This window comes from Carlito syrichta, unplaced genomic scaffold (genome assembly GCF_000164805.1).
Source record: "Carlito syrichta isolate Samal-C Ts95f unplaced genomic scaffold, Tarsius_syrichta-2.0.1 Scaffold308918, whole genome shotgun sequence".
In the NCBI taxonomy this organism is placed as follows: Eukaryota; Metazoa; Chordata; class Mammalia; order Primates; family Tarsiidae; genus Carlito; species Carlito syrichta.
Genome location: NW_007253014.1, coordinates 36,178 through 56,802, shown reverse-complemented (window position 1 = coordinate 56,802; position 20,625 = coordinate 36,178). Strand labels below are relative to the sequence as shown.

The 20,625-nt window shown below is 51.2% G+C and overlaps 2 protein-coding genes across 2 annotated transcripts in view; both read right to left on the bottom strand.

Annotated features, from left to right (window-relative positions):
• Positions 1-8,001, bottom strand: part of SNRPD2 (small nuclear ribonucleoprotein D2 polypeptide) — a 31,008-nt gene extending 23,007 nt beyond the window's left edge. The window contains exons 1-2 of the mRNA XM_021716774.1: positions 7,973-8,001; positions 7,358-7,424 (exon numbers count right to left, since the gene is read on the bottom strand). The gene's annotated coding sequence lies outside the window, so the exon portion shown is untranslated. The remainder of the gene's footprint in view (positions 1-7,357; positions 7,425-7,972) is intronic.
• FBXO46 (F-box protein 46) overlaps positions 1-19,928 on the bottom strand; it is a 20,473-nt gene extending 545 nt beyond the window's left edge. The window contains 2 exon segments of the mRNA XM_021716770.1: positions 2-1,281; positions 19,873-19,928. Of these exon segments, the coding sequence (XP_021572445.1) occupies positions 2-1,205 (1,204 nt within the window). The 5' untranslated portion in view covers positions 1,206-1,281; positions 19,873-19,928.
• Between the last annotated feature and the right edge of the window lie 697 nt (positions 19,929-20,625).

Genomic DNA, 20,625 nt, shown 5'->3' with positions numbered 1-20,625 from the left:
GGCTCCTCGGGGCTGACCGTCAGGCACACCGTCTCTTCCTTCACGTTCTTGGTGCCGTCCTTGCCGAAGAAGATGCACTCGTCCACCACACCGGTCACCACCACGTCCACGTGGAAGCCCGACGCGCCGCAGTCCCGGGCGGGAGGAGGAGGGGGCGCCGGGGGAGTGTCCTCGGGCCTGGCGGGGGCTGGGCTCTCCCCCTCGCTGGCCTCATCCGCCCTGGCCAGCAGGAACTCCACGTTGCTGGGAAGGGCATCTCGCGAGGGGCTGATGAGCTGGTACAAGTCGCAGGTGATCTTGTCCTTGGCGCGGGCCCCGGGGCCTGGGCTGCCAGGGTAGGCACAACCAGGCCGGCTCCCACCCCCACTGGGCAAGCCGCCTTCGGGCGCCCGGGGCTCCCGGCCGTTAGAGATGCGGAAGGCGATGCGCACCTCGCCCGGGCCGGGCCCAGGCCGCTCCTCCTTGCGGAGACCCTTGGTGGGAGGGCTGTCCCTCTGGGCCTCGAAGTGGGCCACGGCCTCCGCCACTCGGCTGCAGTCCCCACCACCAGACCGCCGTTCGGACCCCAGCCCCTTGGCTGGTCCGCCCTGCTCGGCCGACACGAAGACCACGGGCGCTGGAGTGGCTGGCCTCGGGTAGCTCTGCAGGGCCAGGGCAGCCCGCTGTTCCACCAGGGCCACCATCTCTGCCACGGAGAGCAGGTCCACGTCCTCACCAGCTGAGGTGGGGCCCTCCTCAGCAGCAGGGGACCCCTGTCGGCCCCCTGGGTCTGGAGGAGCCTTGGTGGGCTCAAGACAGCGCCTCCTCCGCTTAGCCTTGGAGCTGTCACTGCCCCAGTGGCCCTTGACCTTCATGGAGCTGGCCCGGCTGCCCCCACCACACTGGTGGGCCACAAAGAAGGCCACCTTCTCCTTTGTATTCCCAGGCTTAATAACATACCAAGTGTCTAGGAGGACTCGACCCTCGTCACCAGCAGCAGTGGCAGAGAGGAGAGGAGCAGGCTGGGAGGTGGGGGCCTCAGAGGCCAAGGCGGGAGGTGTGTTCTCCGAGTGGGAAGGCCCATGGTCTGGCTCCGCCCCACCACCAGGCTCCGGGCAGGCTGATGGCTTGAGGGCTGTGGAAGGTGGGCGTGGTTGGTTCTGTGAGTAGGTGCCAAAGGGCCGAGGGCACCACAGCTGGAAGGGCAGGAGACCACCGCGGTCCATGCTGGGGGTGGTGGCAGACAGGCCGGCTTCACCGCATCTCAGGGCCTAGATGGTGGCAGAAGTGTCCACGTGCCACCTGAAGACAGGGGAGAGGTTGAGGAGCTGGCGGAAGAGCCTTTCTCCCAGGCCCACCCTCGTCTCCTGGGGGGCAGACCAAATTAGACCACCAAGAACTCCATGCCAGCCAGATGCATTGGCTGAAGCCTGTAATCCCGGCACTTTGGGAGGCCAAGGTGAGAGGGCTGCCTGAGCTCAGGGTTCAAGACCAGCCTGGGCAAACTGGTAAGACCTCGTCTCTACAATAATCAAAAAATAAGCCAGATAGCCGGGCTCAGTGGCTCAGCCTGTAATCCCGCGCCTTTGGGAGGCTGAGGTGAGTGGATTGCCTGAGCCTGTGGGTTCGAGACCCGCCTGGGCAGCGAGACCTCATCTCTACAATAAATCAAAAAATCAGCCGGGCGTGGTAGCGCATGCCTGTAATTCGGGCTACTTGGAAGGCTGAGGCGGAAGGATCGCCGGAGCCCAGCAAGTCGAGGCTGCGATGGCTGGGAGCAGCCACTGCACTCCAGTCTGGGCGACAGATTGAGACTCCAACTCAATAAAATAAAATAAAATAAAATAAGCCAGGTGTGGTAGTGCTGCACCTATAGTTCCAGCTACTTGGAAGGCTGAGGCAGAAGGATCACCTCAGTCCGGCAGGTCAAGGCTGCAGTAGCCACGGGTGTGCCACTGTACTACAGCCTAGTTGATAGAGTGACACTCCAACTCAAAACAAAAACAAAGAAAAACTCCATTCCCACCCTTCTTTTCAGGTGAGCACATGGAAGGCTGCAGAGGGGATGAACTTTTCCTTTCTTTTAAATAGAGATAAGCTCTTGCTATGTTGCCCAGGCTGGTTTCGAACTCTTAGGCTCAAGCAATCCTCCTGCCTCGGCCTCCTTAAGTGCTGAGATTACAGGCATGAGCCACCATGCCTGGCTTGAGCTTCTCTTTTAACACAAAGTGTGACCCTAGCTGGCAGCTGGCTCCCCACACATCCTACACCACTGCTCAAACTGCCTTTACTCACAGTCCATAGGCCTCCTGCTGCCATAAACTTTAAACTTCAGTGAAAGGACCAGCTCATAAATAAGCTCCTCCTTTTTCTTTTTGCTCACCCAGTAGCTCTTTCCTGAAAAGACAGGAATTCCCAGCCCCACCCACAACTATGGCTGCTTGAACTCACAGAAGGAAGCATGAGGGGCCAGGGAGGAAAATCTGAGGTCAGAGCCAGACCAACCCTTAATCAATCAGCTCTTTACTTTTTGTGGGTGTGGGGCTCTTTGAGAATCTCTTAAAGCTGTGTATCTTCACCCAGAAAAATGCACAACCTTGCACAGACCGTACAGTTAATTTCCTGAAGCACAGCCACAAACCCCCGGGGATCAGAGGGCCTGTTCCAGTCTAGCTCTCTTTCCTAGTTGCACACAGATAAACTGAGGTTCGGAGTGGCCCCAGGGCCTGGGCTGCCAGGGTAGGCAAAACCAGGTCAGTCTCCATCCCCACTGGGCAAGCTGCCGTTGGGCGCCCAGGGCTCCTGGCCATTGGAGATGAGGTGGCACAGCTAAGGTCACAGTGGGTCTCAAGCAAAATAGGCTCTCAACTTGGTTTCTGGACGCTTCAATTCAGGGCTTTCTTAATAATGACTATTTTACTTTCCAACGACTTTATGTGAATGAGCTAATCTGGAGGCAATCCTGGTCACAAGTCTGATAGAGCCACCTGCCATGGCATTTCTACCTAGTTAGAAATATATGCCTCAAGTTGGGCTCGGTGGCTCAGCCTATAATCCCGCGCTTTGGGATTCTGAGGTGAGTGGACTGCCTAAACCCGCGGGTTCAAGACCCGCCTGGGCAACTTGGCGAGACCTCATCTCTACCATAAATCAAAAACTCAGTCGGGCATGGTAGCGCGTGCCTGTAATTCCGGCTACTCAGAAGGCTGAGGCGGAAGGATCGCCGGAGCCCAGTGGGTCGAGGCTGCAGTGGCCAGGAGCGGCCACTGCACTCCAGTCTGGGCGACAGAGTGAGACTCCAACTCAAAAAAAAAAAAAAAGAAATATATGCCTCAATCTCTCTGGCCCATCTCTTACCAGACATTTCAAAACCAAAATAACTCTTCAAACCTCGAAAGTTTCACATGCCTATAGACTAGAGAAGTCAGCAAACTATGGCCCATGGGCCAAATTCAGTTCACTGATAGTCTTTGCAAATAAAGTTTTTTCTTTTCTTTTTTTTTTTTTTTGAGTTGGCTAATTTTTGATTTTATTGTAGAGATGAGGTCTCGCCAAGTTGCCCAGGCGGGTCTGGAACCCGCAGGATCAGGCTATCCACTCACCTCAGCCTCCCAAAGCGCTGAGCCACCAAGCCCGGCTTGCAAATAAAATTTTATTGGGCTGTGTGTAGTGGCTCATGCCTGCTATCCCAGCACTTTGGGAGGCTGAAGCGGGAGGACCGCTTTAGCCCAGGAGTTTGAGACTAGGCTGGGCAATATAGCGAGACCCATCCCAAAAGAAAAAAAAAAAGAAAAGTTTTACTGAAACATGGTCATTCATTTATGGCTGCTTTCATGTGACAACAGCAGAGCTAAACAGCTACAACAAAGAACTTAAGGCCTGCAAAGCCTAAATATTCATTATCTGGCCTTTTATGGAACAAGTTTGCTGATTCCTATAGCATATACTGTTCCTCTAAATTGAAATGATTCTACAGACATACTTCACTTAATGGTCCTATAGACACTATTCAAAACCCAGACAGCCTCCAAACACTCACAGACACCAGTAAGAAACAGAACCCCAATGGAAAGATTTTTGCCAGGTACAGTGGCCCACATCTATAATCCCAGCAACCTGGGAGGCTGAGGCGGGAGGACTGCTTGAGCCCAGGAGTTTGAGAACAGCCTGGGCAACATAGCAAGTGGCATGTTCATAGCTCACCCCATCTCTATAATTAAAAAAAAAATTAGCTGGGTGTGGTGGTGCATGCTTAGGGTCCCAGCTACTTAGGAGGATCCCTTGAGCCCAGAAGTTTGAGGTTGGGGTGAGCTATGAACAGGCCACTGTACTCCAGCCTGGACAACAGAGTAAGACCCTGTCTCTAAAAAAAAAAAAAATTAGCCAGGCACAGTGGCTTATGCCTGTAATCCCAGCACTTTGGGAGGCAGAGGCAAGAGGAAGTGGGTTTAAGAACAGCCTGGGCAACATGGAACATCCATGGTCCAGCTACTTGGAAGGCTGAGGAAGGATTGCCTGAGCCCAGCATTGAGGTTGCGGTGGCCGTGAGCATACCATTGCACTCCAGCCTGGGTGACAGAATGAGATGCCAACTCAAAAAAAAAAAAAAAAAAAAAATTATAAAGAATTTTAAAATTTTATTTATTTACTTATTTATTTGAGTTGGCACCTCACTATGTCACCCAGCCTCAACCTGCTGGTGCTGGGCTCAGGTGATCCTTCTGCATCAGCCTTCCAAGTAGCTGGGACTACAGGCGTGCACCACCACCCCTGGCTAATTTTTTGATTTATTATAGAGACGAGGTCTCACCATGTTGCTCAGGCTGGTCTTGAACCCCTGAGCTCAGGCAATCCTCTGGTCTCTACCTCCCAAAGTACTGGGATTATAGGCATGAACCACTGTGCTCAGCATAAAGAACTTTTACCCTCCCATAATGCCTGATCCCATCTACCCCTGAAATACTTACACTCTCTGCTGAAATGCCAGTTCATTGCTAAAAATATCATCACACCGCCTCCAAAACCTATAGATGGCCAATTTTACCAAATGCCAATTCAGATATAGGCTGAGCACCTCAAATCTGAATATCTGAAATGCAAACATTTTTGAATGCCAACATGACACTGATAAGATACGCTCATTGGAGCATTTCAGATTTGGGATGCTCAACTGGTAAGTAAAATGCCAGTACTCCAAAATCCAAAAAAATTCAAAATTCGAAACAGTTCTGGTCCCAAGCATTTCATATAAGCAATACCTGACCCGTATATCGACATGATCCACGGGAGAAGCTAGCCCAGCAAAGCCCATTCTCCACAGATGCCATCTCTCTATAACTTGGCCCTCCCCTGAAATGCCCTAATCAGTTCTAACTTTATCTCCAGAATCTCAATGCCCTCCCCCAAATATAGAGAACCTTTCAACTCCTACTTTAAACTCCCAAACCTACAAATACCCTCTCCAGCACAGAAGGGCCCCATCGTAATGAAAGTCTCTCAGATCCCATCACACGGGCCATTCCCCAAACCTCACAGATGCCTGAAATCACCAGTCTCCTATACTCCCCGCAACCGCAATCCCTTTAGAAGCCCTCCAGCAGCAAAAGAACTCAACGAAGGCGCAAAAACTCCTTCACACTTAAGACCAACCCCAAGCCGTAGAAACATCTCACAAAGCCAAAGAATCCCCAGAGAAGCCTCATAAATGTTCCAATCGCAGACATGTGCTCACTGTACGCTCACTGCGAGTTTACGAGGCACTGTTGTAACAGTTCCTGCTAATCCTCCGGGTCCCTAGGGAGCAGGTGGTGTTAGGAGTCGCTGTTGCCGGATGCGGCACAGAAAGGTGAAATTCCCAGTCCGGGTTCAGACTGGTGGGGAGAAGTCAAGACAAGTCCAGGCGTTCTGGCTCCACCTTGGGAACTCTTGGGCTCTCTGCGTCTAAGTCTCTCCAGGGGCCCCCCAAATCCTATACCCACCAAACACCCCAAACCCGACCCGAAACACACCACCGAACCTTCCGCGTTACAAACGAATCCGAACCCCAGGGCGCCCCTTAAGCGCGAAGGGAACCCCAGCGTATCCCCACTCACTCAAAAACTTCCCTAACCCCCAAATACTGCTTAAATGAGAAGGGAACCCCCAAATCTTGTAAACGCGCCCTACAGAAATCTTCCCAGCCCCTCAGGGGACCCTCGAAACCCATTCACGCCCCTCAGAGCGCCCTCACCCGCAGCCCCCCCGCCGGCGGGAGCGGGCGGCATCTCGTACGCATGCGCGGGAGGCAAGCGGGCCCGCCCCCTCGCTCGTTCCCTCCGGCCACCGCGCGGGCTGGCGAGCCACGGGCCTCGCTCCGCCCCTTTGTTGACAGACGCGCGCGTGACGCCCCCAGCCAATGAGCGGCCGCCGTTCGGGGCCGTGCCCATATAAGGCAGGCCTTGGCGAAGGGGCCCAACTTCGAAATAGGGAGGAGTAGGCGAGAGGTGACGGGAGGGGGTGGCCGGGTGGAAACAGACGGATGCAAGGGAGCGTGGAGCAATTCCCGACGTCCAGCAAAACGGAGGAACAAGGCCAGGGCAAAGGCCACGAGGCTCTCAAGGGGAGGAGGCTAATTACACCACTTTCCCTCCAGACAGGAGCTCCTGATTGACAGATGAGATTTAAAGACCAGGCAGCCCCCGGAGTGAGAACTCCAAGGCAGAAGGAAGCGGGCAGAGAAATCTGAGTTTCCCCACCTTTGATTGGGAAGCGTGGGGACCGAGGTATTTCGTGGGGGGAACTCGGCACCAGGATCACCCCACCCTGAAAAACAAACGGGCAGAATCCTGCGACTGTTCTGCAGTGCTGAGTCTAAGCCTCTGGGCCTGGCATTCAAGGCTCAGGCCGTGTGGCCGGCCGCTGGGATCTGTCACTTTAGTCTTTTAACGGGACGCACACTTAGTACAGGAAAACAATATGAAATAATTCCGTAGTGTGATTTTTTTCTTTTTTTGAGTTGGAGTCTCACTCTGTCGCGCAGACTGGAGTGCAGTGGCCGCTCCCGGTCACCACAGCCTCGACCCGCTGGGCTCCGGCGATCCTTCCGCCTCAGCCTTCCAAGTAGCCAGAATTACAGGCATGCGCTACCATGCCCGGCCGATGTTTTTTTTTTTTTATTTTTTTTTATTGTAGAGATGAAGTCTTGCTGCCCAGGCGGGTCTCGAACCCTCGGGCTCAGGCAGTCCACTCACCTCAGCCTCCCAAAGCCGCAGGATTATAGGCTGAGCCACCGAGCCCGGCTCCGTACTGATTTTTAAGGATTGATTACCTGTTAATGTAGAATTACACATACAGCTCACATTATATTTCTATTGAACAGGCCAGGCGCCGCGCCTCACGCCTGTAATCTCAGCACTTTGGGAGGCCAAGGCGGGAGGATCACTTGAGCCCAGGAGTTTGAGACCAGCCTGGGTAACCTAGCAAGACCTCATTATACAAAATAAAAAATAAAAAAATTAGCCGGGCACGGTGGTGTGTGCCTGTAGTCCCAACTACTTGGGAGGCTGAGGCAAAATGATTGCCTGAGTCCAGGAGGTCCAGGCTGTAGAGAGCCGTGAGATCCCAACTCAAAAAATAAAAATTTCTATTGAATAGCTCTGGCCTGGGGCCTTCTGATGGCAGGCCTATTTGTCCTCCATACCTCTGCCCTAGCCTTGCCTGTTGCCTCTTATCCCAGCACGTGATAGCTGGAAGGGTCTTCCTAAAGCATAAACCTATACACCTAACTCTGTCCCTACCCAACTCAGAAACTGCCATGGCTCCCTAGTCTCATCAATCCCCATATCTCCACCACCACACTCAATGCCCCCCGCTGGACCCATGAGCACCTGATCTGGCATGCAGAGTAGTTAGAACACTTGGGCCCTAGCTGGGCATGGTGGCTTATGCCAGTAATCCCAGCACTTTGGGAGGTGAAGACCAGAGCATTGTCTGAGCTCAGGGGTTTGAGACCAGCCTGACCAACATGGTGAGAACTTGTCTCTACAATAAATAAAAAAATTAGCTGGACATGGTGGCTTGTACCTGTAGTTCCAGCTACTTGGAAGGCTGAGACAGAAGGATGCCCTGAGCCCAGCAGGTTGAGGCTGCAGTGGCTGTGAGCATGTGACTGCACTCTAGCCTGGGCAACAGGGTGAGATTCTGACTCAAAAGAAAAAAAGAAAGAACACTGGGGCCCTGACCCTCAGTAGAAGTTACTATCATCTGTCATACGGATGAAGAAACTGAGGCAAGGCAGGTTGCCTGACCAACCTAAGGTCACACAGAACTAGCCTGAGTCAGCACAGGGATATGAGGCCAGAAAACCGTTTCACTATACATGCTCTGGGGTTTCGGTTTAGGCATCCCCTCCTCCAGGAAGCTGACCCCACCCCCCTCCCAGGCTGAGTCAGGCTCCACCCCAGGTGCCCACAATGGCCTCCTTGCTTGTCTATTCCTCAGAGTCGCCAAGCTCTTCCCTTCCCTGGTCTCTGCATGTGCTGTTCCCACCAAATGCAATGCATCCCCCAGACCTTCACATGGCTCAAGTCCTTATTTCATTCAGGTCTTTGCTCACACTTTTTTGTTTGTTTTGCAGACACAGTCTCACTATGGTGTCCAGGCTGACCTCAAACCATCTTCCTGTCTGGGCCTCCCAAAGTGGGCCTCCCAAAGTGTTAGGATTACAGGCATGAGCCACCATGACAGGTCCTGCTCCTATTATTTTAACACAGACTCCTCCATCCCTGAACTCCCTTCCTGGGAAACACCCACCTGCCCAAAAGGGAAAAGGCCTGCTGGGCTCTGGCGATCCTTCCACCTCAGCCTTCCAAGTAGCTGGAACTATAGGCACATGCTACCACACCCGGGTAATTTTTTGATTTTATTGTAGAGATGAGGGTTCGCCAAGTTGCCCAGGTGGGTCTCGAACCCGCGGGTTCAGGCAATCCACTCACCTCAGCCTCCCAAAGCACGGGATTACCACCGAGCCACCGAGCCCGGCTTCATTCTCAGTATTTTTTTTTTTTGAGTTGGAGTCTCACTCTGTTGCCCAGACTGGAGTGCAGTGGCCGCTCCTGGCCACCGCAGCCTCGCCTGCTGGGCTCCAGCGATCCTTCCGCCTCAGCCTTCCAAGTAGCCAGAATTACAGGCACGCGCTACCACGCCCACCTGATTTTTTGATTTATTGTAGAGATGAGGTCTCGCTGCCCAGGCGGGTCTCGAACCTGCGGGCTCAGGCAATCCACTCACCTCAGCCTCCCAAAGGCGCGGGATTACGGGCTGAGCCACCAAGCCTGGCTCCTTCTCAATATTTTTAATCTCATGTCAAAGAGTAGGAACTGAGGCACAGAATGGCTAAGTAACTGTCCTTTACAACTTTGCAGTAGAGCTTGGAATCAAAGTTTGGCTGTCTCCGGAGCTCTGGGTTTAAACTACAATACAAACATCATCCTGATAGAGATGCAAAGAGCAGTGTCATTTCTTGAACACACTGAGCACTTTGTATAGATTATCTTTACTCAGTCTTCCCGGCCTTTGCACTCCTGTCCCCCCCAAGATGGTCTTCCCCAAATAGTCACAGGGCTCACGCCCTCACCTCCTCCAGGTTTGGCTCACCTCTATGAGATCTTTCTTGATTTAAGATTGCAGGGCTAGGTGCAGTGGCTCACACTTACAATCCCAGCAATTTGGGAGACAGAGGCGAGAGGATCGCTTGAGCCCAGGAATTTGAAACCAGCCTGGGCAATATAGCAAGATCTCCTTTCCATGAAAAATAAAAAAATGAGCTGGGCATGGTGGTACATGCCTGAAATTCCAGCTACTTGGGAGACCGAGGTGGAAGGATCGCCTGAACCCAGGAGGTCGAGGCTGCGGTGAGCTGTGATTGTGCCACTGCATTCCATCTTGGGCTACACTGAGACCCTGACACAAATAATAACACTAAGGCTGGGCGCGGTGGCTCAGCCTGTAATCGCAGGACTTTGGGAGGCTGAGGCGAGAGGACTGCCTGAGCCCAGGGGTTTGAGACCAGCCTGGGTAACTTGGTGAGACCTCGTCTCTGCAATAAATCAGAAAAACTAGCCAGGCGTGGTGGCATGCATCTGTATTTCCAGTTACTTGGAAGGCTGAGGCGGAAGGAGCACCTGAGCCCAGCAGGTCGAGGCTGCAGTGGCCGTGAGCATGCTACTGCACTCCAGCATGGGTGACAGGAGTGAGACTCTAACTCAAAAATAAATAAATAAATTAATTAATTAATGACAAAAATAAAAAATAAAATTGCAGCTTCTCTGCCCACCAGACACACTCTCATTCCCCTTCCCTGATTTGTTTCTCCTTAACACGCATTACTATCTAATATACTATACTGTCAATTTCCCCTTACTAAACTGATGCTCCCAACAGGCCGTCATTTTTGTTTGTCTTTTTCACTGCTGCATCCCTAGCTTCTGGAACTGTGCCAAGCACTTGGCTACTCTAAGTGTGGTCCCCGGGGAAGCAACCACGTGGCATCTGCTGGGAATTTGTGAGAAATTTTAACACAGACGCCTCCATCCCTGAACTCCCTTCCTGGGAAACACCCACCTGCCCAAAAGGGGAAAGGCCTGCCGGGCTCTGGCGATCCTTCCACCTCAGCCTTCCAAAATAGCTGAAACTACAGGCACGTGCTACGACACCCGGGTAATTTTTTTGATTTTATTGTAGAGATGAGGTCTCGCCAAGTTGCCCAGTCAGGATCACCAGGCACCATGGCTCATGCCTGCTATCCTAGCACTTTGGGAGGCAGAGGAGAGAGGACTGCCTGAGCCCAGGGTTCGAGACCAGACTGGGCTACCTGACGAGACTCCATCTCTACAATAAATCAAAAAATTAGCTGGGCGTAGTGTCGCACACCTGTAGTTCCAGCTACTTGGAAGGCTGAGGCAGAAGGATCGCCTGAGTCCACAGGGTCCAGGCTGTGGTGGCCATCAGCTAGTCACTGCACTCCAGCCTGGGTGAGAGTGAGACTCTGACTTAAACAACATCAACAACAACAGCAACAACAAAAAGAAACACAGGCTCTTCAGTTCTCCCCAAGACCTGCCGAATTAGAATGAGCACCTCAATGAGCTTTCCAGGGGATTTGTGTGGACATTTAAGCTTTAGAAGCAATGCTCCAGCGTATCATAGGTGTGCAATACACATTGGTTTGAATGAACTAACAAACTCCTGACTCAGCCCAATGCTGCCCAGCTTCTGCACAGCGGCTACTGAGGGCCTCTCTGAAAAGCCCCCTGGCTCCAGCCAACACCTCCTGCAGAAATCTTGCTTCCAGGACCAAGGCAGGAAGGGGCTGATCAAGCTACAGGGGATACCATCCCCCTGAGGCTCCCTCTTAGAGCACCTGTCATGGCTGAAGGCCAATGACCTGGGTGAGGGCCTGTCTCCCCTCCAGCCTGTGAGTTTCTGGCAGGCTGGGACCAGTCCTCAAGGTACAACTGTTCTGGCCTTGACTTCCTGGGCTACTGTGGCTCTTCCTGACCCAACCTTTCCATGGTAGCTAAACACAAATCAGACCTATCAGTCCCCTGCTTAAAACTCTTCCATGAGAAGTGAGAGAATCTGTCCCTACAAAAAATGAAAAATTGAGCCAGGCTCGGTGGCTCAGCCTGTAATCCCGCGCCTTTGGGAGGCTGAGGTGAGTGGATTGCCTGAGTCCGAGGGTTCGAGACCCGCCTGGGCAACTTGGCGAGACCTCATCTCTACAATAAATAAAAAATTAGCCGGGCATGGTAGTGTGTGCCTATAGTTCCAGCTACTTGGAAGGCTGAGGCAGAAGGATCGCCGGAGCCCAGCAGGTCGAGGCTGCGGTGGCCGGGAGCGGCCACTGCACTCCAGTCTGGGCGACTGAGTGAGACTCCAACTCAAAAAAAAAAAAAAAATCAAAAAATGAGCTAGGTGTGGTGGTGGCCCCTGCCTGTAGTTCCAGCTACTCAGGAGGCTGAGAAGGAAGGATCACCTGAGCCCAGGAGGTGGAGGCTGCAGTGGCTGTGCCACTGCACTCCAGCCTGGATAGGTTCTGAAAAAATATATACATCCCATGAACGCTTTCTAGGGAAGTAACTGAAGGATTTCCTTCACCAAAATGAAATAAACCAAGAAAAAGGAAAACAGCAGATCAAAGAAATAAGATTTGGCCCAGTGGCCAGGCAAGGCGGATCACGCCTATAATTCCAGTACTTTGAGAGGCGGAGGAAGGAGGATTGCTTGAGCCCAGGAGCACGAGACCAGCCTGGGCAACATAGTGAGACCTCGCCTCTACAAAAAATTAGCCAGGCATGTGCCTGTAGTCCAAGCTACCCGGGAGACTGAGGCAGAAGGGTCACTTGAGCCCACTGAGGCTGTGGTGAGCCATGATTGTGCCACTGCACTCCATCCTGGGTGACACTCAGACTCTGAGTCCAAAAATAAAAAAAAAATAAAAATCTGGCCCAGAAAAGAGGCAAGGGAAATCCCAGATAAAGATAAAGGGCGGTCTTGGAGGACACTTGTACAGCAGGTCTAGGGAGAGTCTGTCTCCATGATTGTACAATAAAGAAAGGAGAAAGACTAAAAATTAACAAGCTAAGCATCCAGTTTAAGAAGCCAAGGGAGGCTGGGTATAGTGGCTCATGCCTGCAATCCCAGAACTTTGGGAGGCTGAGGCAGGAGGATCACTTGAGCCCAGGAGTTTGAGACCAGCCTGGGCAACATAGTGAGATGCTGAGATCAAATCTCTATTTAAAAAACAAACAAACAAAAGACAAGAAACAGAAAGGAAAAAAACACAACAGAATAAACCAAAGAAAGAAGGGAAAAAAAGCTGGGCGTGGTGGCTGACATCTGTAATCCCAGCACTTTGGGAGGCAGAGGCGAGAGGACTGCCTGAGTCCAGGGGTTCAAGACCAGCCTGAGCAACTTGACAAGACTTCGTCTCTACAATAAATAAAAAAATTAGCCAGATATGGTGGTAGGTGCCTGTAGTTCCAGTTACTTGAAAGGCTGAGGTGGAAGGATTACCTGAGCCCAGCAGGTCGAGGCTGTGGGACTGTACTGCAGCCTGGGTGACAGAGCGAGAATCCAGTTTCAAAAAAAAAAAAAGAGTTGAAAGTAGTTTCTAGATAAGGACACCAGCTTGTGTTCCCTGGTCCTTCTATGTCCCACCCTTATCACTCCTTTGTCCACAATCCTGACCCCTCCATACCTAGCCTTGGCTTTTTGACCTCAGGGTCCACTGACTTCTCTCCCACTTAAGTATTTCTTTCTGACTAATAGCTCCCTGAAGGTAGGAATCATCCAAGTTCTAGAATCTACAGGTCCTCAAAGTAAACAGAGCCCAGGCAGGGCCTGCTGGATCCCAAAATTAGCCAGTGGTGGTGCATACCTGTAGTCCCAGTTACTTGGGTGGCTAAGTCTGGAGGATCACCTGAGCCTAGGAGTTTGAGGCTGTGGTGTGCCATGATTGTGCCACTGCACGCCAGCCTGGGTGACAAAATAAGACCCCAACTCAAAAAAAAAGTTAAAATAAAAAATTAAGCCGGGCTTGGTGGCTCAGCCTGTAATCCCGCGACTTTGAGAGGCTGAGGTGAGTGGATTGCCTGAGCCCACGGGTTCGAGACCCGCCTGGGCAGCAAGACCTCATCTCTACAATAAATCAAAAAAAAAAAAATCAGCTGGGTGTGGTAGCGCATGCCTGTAATTCCGGCTACTCGGAAGGCTGAGGCGGAAGGATCGCCGGAGCCCAGCAGGTCGAGGCTGCGGTGGCCGGGAGCGGCCACTGCACTTCAGTCTGGGTGACAGAGTGAGACTCCAACTCAAAAATAAATAAATAAATAAATAAAAATTAGCTGAGCGTGATGGTGCCCTCCTGTAGTCCCAGTCACTCAGGAGGCTGAGATGAAAGGATTACCAGAGCCCTGGAGGTCAAGGCTGCAGTGAGCCATGATCGTGCCACTGCACTCCAGCCTAGGCGACAAAATAAGACCCCTGGCTCAAAAAATAATAATAATAATAATTAAAAGAAAAATAAAAAGGATTCCTAAGAGTCACTCAAAAAACCAAAAAACAGCTGGGCTTGGTGGCTCAGCCTGTAATCCCACGCCTTTGGGAAGTTGAGGTGAGTGGATTGCCTGATATTGCGGGTTTGAGACCCGCCTGGGCAGGCGAGACCTCATCTCTACAATAAAATAAAAAAGTCAGCCGGGCGTGGTAGCGTGCACCTGTAATTCCAGCTACTTGGAAGGCTGAGGTGGAAGGATCGCTGGAGCCCAGCAGGTCGCGGCTGTGGTGGCTGGGAGCGGCCACTGCACTCCAGTCTGGGTGACAGAGTGAGACTTCAACTCCAAAAAAAAACAAACTAGCCATTCTTTTGTTACTTTTTGATTGTTTTCTTTCCTTCCTTCCTTCCTTCCTTCCTTCCTTCCTTCCTTCCTTCCTTCCTTCCTTTCTTGTTGCAGTCTCACTCTGTTCACCCAGGCTGGTGTGCAGTGGCATGCTCATCACCACTGCAACCTCAACCTCATGGTCTCAGGTGATCCTTCCACCTCAGCCTTGCAGGCCTGTAGCTGAGACTACAGGCCTGCAAAACCATGCCCAGCTAATTTTTTGACATTGTAGAGACGAGATCTCACCAAGTTGCCGAGGCTGGTCTCAAACCCCCTGGGCTCAGGCAATCCCCTCACCTCTGCCTCCCAAAGTGCTGGAATTACAGGCGTGAGCCACGGCACCCGGTCTTGTTACTGTTGAGTATTGCATCTCACATAATCATTGAGCAGATATTCACAGGGCACCTACTATGTAACAGGCACAATTCTGGGCATTGAGGATACACAGGGAACAGAGGACAGAACTCCCCATTCTCACAGGGCTGATATACTCGCTGGAGATACTCGCTGGAGAAAGGGACAATAAACACATAGTAAGTTTCAAGGTGCAAAGTGCTAAGAGGAAGCACTTTGGGGTTGGGAGCTTGGGAGTGGGTTTGATCCCAAATCGAGGGACAAAGATGGCATCACCAGGCAGGTGCCACAAGGCAAGCCGTTCAGAAAACCTTTGCTAGCAGGGCTTGGTGGCTCAGCCTGTAATCCCGCGCCTTTGGAAGGCTGAGGTGAGTGGATTGCCTGAGCCGGCGGGTTCAAGACCTGCCTGGGCAACTTGCCGAGACCTCATCTCTATAATAAATCAAAAATTAGCTGGGTGTGGTAGCGCGCGCCTGTAGTACCAGCTACTTGGAAGGCTGAGGCGGAAGGATCGCCTCAGCCCTGCAGGTCGAGGCTGCGGTGGCCGGGAGCGGCCACTGCACTCCAGTCTGGGCGTCAGAGTGAGACTCCAACTCAAAAAAAAAAAAAGAAAACCTTTGCTTTTAGGAGTAAGATAGCTTTCCCACAGCAGCTAGAAATATACTATTTAAAACGCAAAACACTTTTTTCCCTTTTTTCCCTAGTATATATAATAGGTTTTGAAATAAAAATGGTAAAAATACCATTTTGTATGAGTAAGCTTCAGACGAGTACAGGCTGAAAATGAATTTAAGATTTGAAGAAAAGGCAAAATAACTTGGACAGCAGACAATCTTCTAAGACAAACAAATGAAGGCAAGGAAGAGAAAAAAAAGTGTCACATCACCCCAAGGTGGCCAGATGTGACATATGGGAACAGGGACAAGTGAGGGATGGGCAGCTTTCCCCTAAACCAATAGTTTTCAGATCATTCAATGAGCTAGAGACAGAATGTTAAACACCTATGAAAGCAATGACAAGTAGAATGGGCATAATGGGCTGAAGATCAATCAGGAACAAACTCAAGCCTGAAAAATGAGCACAGATGCCACCAGGGCGGCGGAACTGTCCCTGTGTTATGACACCAGCAAGCTCCCTGAGGCCAGGGTGGGACCTGCACCCAGCACAGGTCCTGACACATAGTAAATGCTCCATTGATACTTGTGGGCTGGCCACAGTGGCTCATGCCTGTAATCCAAGCACTTTGGAAGTACGAGGCGGAAGGACTGCTTGAGCCGAAGAGTTTGAGACCAGCTTGGGTAATGTAGCAAGACCTTGTTTCTACAAAAAAAGAAAAAAGAAAGTTGGGCGTGGCGGTGCATTCCTATAGTCCCAGCTACTCAGGAGGCTGAGGCAGAAGGATTGCCTGAGCCCAGGAGGTCAAAGCTGGGGTGAGCCATGATCATGCCACTGCACTCCAACCTGGGCGACAGAGTGAGACCCCTACTCAAAACAAACAAACAAACAAACAACAAAAAACCACTTGTGGTCCGTGTGCACGGTGGTTCACATCTGTAATCACAAAACTTTAGGCAGGAGGATCACTTAAGCCCAGGAGTTTGAGACCAGTCTGGGCAACATGGCGAGAGCTTGTCTCTACAAAAATTCAAAAAATCAGTTGGGCGTGGTGGCGCATGCCTGTAGTCCTAGCTTCTTGGGAGGCTGAGGCAGAAAGATTGCCTGAGCCAAGGAGGTCAAGGCTGCGGTGACCCGTGAGCATTCCACTGCACAGCAGCCTTGGCGACAGTGTGACTCCGACTCAAAAACAAACCAACCAACCAACAAACCACACACACACACACACACTTGCCAACTACTTAAGAACTGAATCCCAATCTTCCAGAGGAGGAAACTGAGGTCTAGAGGGGTTAAGTGATTTGCCCAAGGTCACACAGCTGGTGAGAGATGAAGCCAGGATTCCAATTCTGGTACCCTAGCTTATGCTCAAGACATTTTTCTTGAAAGAAATACATCACAAAAGGACTTCAAACTTAACTGAGAGCTTGCACACCCCAGGCATCTTATGTATGCTACCTCATTAGACCCCGCATCAACTCCTTACGAGAACCTCAGGGTTTAAATGTGGTCTTGTTTTTACATAAAAGATAACTGAGGCCCAGAGTGGGAATGTAGCTTGGCCCAAGGACACACAGCAACAGAGGCAGAGATTTGAACCTGGGCCTATCTGATGCCAATGCTTTCCACCATTAAACTTTTACTGTGGAATCACTCAATTTATGTGATGAACTCCAGAAGGTTCATAGCAAATGAACCCAAACTGTCTAGAGGTGAATTACAAAGTTGCCAAACTGCTCAATGAGACCATAAAGGCCAAAAGTTTAGAGGAACAAAAACAAAGAAACAAATCAAACCACCACCCACAAAAACAAAACAAAATTCAGAAACATTTCCTACTCACTGAAACATCTAGAGTCAGGCCAGACTGGGCATTGGTGAGTGAATTATTTATATTTGCTGGAGACAGGAATGGGAATGGGGACAGATTGAGTTTCTAAGCACCCTCCGGGAGAGACATAGATGGACTTAGGAGCCCAAGGGTAGAGGGCAGGAAACTAGCAGAATCAGGATATGAAGGCAACCAGGGAGAGAAAGAAAAGGAAACAGTCACGCATCCTCCCCGCTTGGTCCCTCTCTACTGCTTTCACTCCATTTCCCATTCAAGATCAAAAACCACTCACGTGTATTGAGCGCTTACTCCAAGCATCTTACCAGGTTATCTCCCTGATTCTCTCATTTTCCTGGAGTTACTGTTCCCATTTTAGGTGAGAAGAGGCCAAACGTCTTGCCCAAGGTCATACAGCAAGTAAATAGCAGAACTAAAATTGTAACTGAAGACTGCTCTGGTCTCTGCTCCTGGTCTCATGTTGCTGCTCATTCCATTGTACTTTACTATGAGGAGAGGGGACTAGATTACAGGACTGAAAACAGGATTGGAATCCTACGTCTATCATTTGATGCTGGATGACCTTGAGAAAGTTGCTTAACTTCTCTGTGCCTCTGCTTCTTTTCTGTAAAATGGAGATAATAATAGCATCTGCCCCTTATGTCAGAATTAAATGAGTTAGTAGGCACGGATGGGCTGGTGTGGTGGTTCATGCCTGTAATCCCAGCACTTTGGGAGGCCAAGGTGGGAGGATCGTTTAAGGCCAGGAGTTTGGGACCAGCCTAGGTAGCACAGCAAGACTCTGTCTCTACAAAAAAATTAAAAATGAGCCAGCTGGGTGCGATGGCTCATGCCTGTAATCCCAGCACTTTGGGAGGCGGAGGTGATAGGATTGACTGCCCAAGCTCAGGAGTTCGAGACCAGCCTGAGCAACATGGTGAGACCTCATGTCTACAATAAATAAAAAAATTAGCTGGGTGTGGTGGTGCATGTCTGTGGCTCCAGCTACTTGGAAGGCTGAAGAAAAAGGATCATCTGAGCCCAGTAGGTCAAGGATGCGGTGGCCGTGATTGTGCCACTGCACTCCAGCCTGGATGACAAAGTGAGACTCCAACTCAAAAAAAAAAAAAAGAAAGAAAATTAGCCGAGCTTGATGGTGCACGCCTGTAGTCCCAGTTACTCCAGAAGCTGAGGCAAGAGGATCGCTTGAGCCCAGGAGTTCCAGGCTGCAGTGAGCCATGATTAAGCTACTATACTCTAGACTGAGAGACAGAACGAGATCCTGTCTCTAAAAATAATAACAACAGGCTGGGCGCAGTAGCTCATGCCTGTAATCCCAGCACTTTGGGAGGTGGAGGTGAGAGGATTGCTTGAGCTCAGGAGTTCGGAAATCAGCTTGGGCAATTTGGCAAGACCTTGTCTCTAAGATAAATCAAGAAAAATTAGCTGGGCATGATGGCGCACACATATAGTTCTAGCTACTTGGAAGGCTGAGGCAGAATGCTTTTCTGAGCCCAGCAGGTCAAGGCTGCGACAGTCATGAGTGTGCCACTGCACTCCAGCCTGGGTGACAGAGTGAAACTCCAATTCAAAAAAAAAGTAATAACAACAATAATAAACAAATTGTAAAAATATGCACAAACAGCTAAGGATAGGATAAGGCATTCTGTAAAACAGTATTAGCTGTAATTGACTGTGGGGAGTTACTACATGCTTCTGAGCTGGGGTGTGCCCAAATCAGTGCCAGGTTTTAAGAAAACACCTCTGGGACTGTACTGAAAAGGAGGGAATCCATTAGCACCTGTAACCCAGTCACATTTCTGGGGTGGGGAACTTCACACCAGCAGCCCTGAGACTGGGACACACTTCACAGCTGGGCTTTCCCACAAATAGTAACGATTTTAATGAGCCTCCCTTTAGCCCTTTCCTCAGAGGCTGGCCTGCTGTTCCCATACTATAGATAAGGTCACTAAGGCTGAGAGAGAGGCGTGCCCAGAGCACAAAAGAGTGGCATAAGGATAAACCACTACACTCTTCCAAATTCAACTTGACAAGTGAGGTGGTCTCGATGGCCTTTTCTGGCCTCGTTATCCTACAGTTCTGTGACTGTCCAGCTTATCGGGAGTCTCTGGCTGGACTATCTCTACAACCAGGACCCTAATTGCACTCTCCCCACCCCACTTTCGAGTCTTGGAGCCTAACCCACACTATTCTACCGCTGATTTCTCTCTCCCACCTCAACTTGCCTTTCCGCCCCTAATCCGATCCAGAGGCCCCCACCCATCTCACCCACCGCTTGCCTCTCCCTTGGAGCCTCCAGATCGCCCCACTCATCTAGCGCTGACCCCCATCTCCCAGGATAATCCCCCTCGAAAGTGACCCCTTCAGGGCCTCTGCCTGGACGCCCAGCCCCGTCTCCAACTCGGGCCCCCTTCCCAAGCTCTGAGCCTTCCTTACAATCAATCCCAAATCTCAGCTCCTTCTCTTCTCCACCTCCAGGACCCCTCCCCAGCCACCATTCTTTTACTACTCCGACTCCCATTCCTCCCAATCCCTTCCCCCAGGCGATCTCCCCTCGCCCAACCCGTTCTTTAGTCCCTGCCTCTTCCCTCGCGCCGCCCAGTCCCAAACCCGCGTCCCCACTTTCAAGCACCCCCGACCCCCGCATGGGGCTCTCACCATCGCCCCGCGCTGCATCTCCCTCGGCTACGCGGGTTTCCCCCACTCGCTCCTCTCCAGCCTCCCCTTCCGGGTTCTCGCCCCCAAGGCCCTCTGGGAATTGAAGTCCTGGAGACCGTGGACTACAACTCCCAGAAGGCAGAGCGGCCAGGCTTGGAGGTGGGGTAGGCGGCAAACTAGGCGGGAGGAGGAAAAGACCGACTCTAGCTCCCAGGAGGCAAAGGGAGCACTTGTCTGCGCAGGCGCAGGGCGTTTCCCCGCAAGGCTTGCTGGGAGATGGAGTCCAGCCTCCTCCATTTTGGCCCGGGGCCCTTGGAAAGGGAATTGAGAAAATTGCAAAGGGGTGTTGGTGAGGGGTGGAGAGTTGAGGAAGAGCAAGTTTATTGACTTGCTTATGCCGATTAACACGATAATTAGCAGCATCTTGTGCTTTCCCAAGTACTTTCCCATTCATTCCTCCCCCTTCTTACCTACTACCACGTCTTAACTTGCAAATGAGAAAAGTAAGCCTTAGGAAGAAGGAGAGCCCATATCCTAGTTAGCATGGAAGCTCCACGAGCCCAGGGATCTTTGTGTACCCTGTTTAAACACCTAAAACGATGTAAATATGTGCCGAGTAAGTATTTATTGCATGGGAACTATACGCCAGACACCCTGCAGACCACCCTAGTATGAATGATCATCCCAAATGTATGAGGCAAAAAGAGATGAAGCCTCTTGCCCCTGACAATACAGCCAAGAAAGCGATTTGAA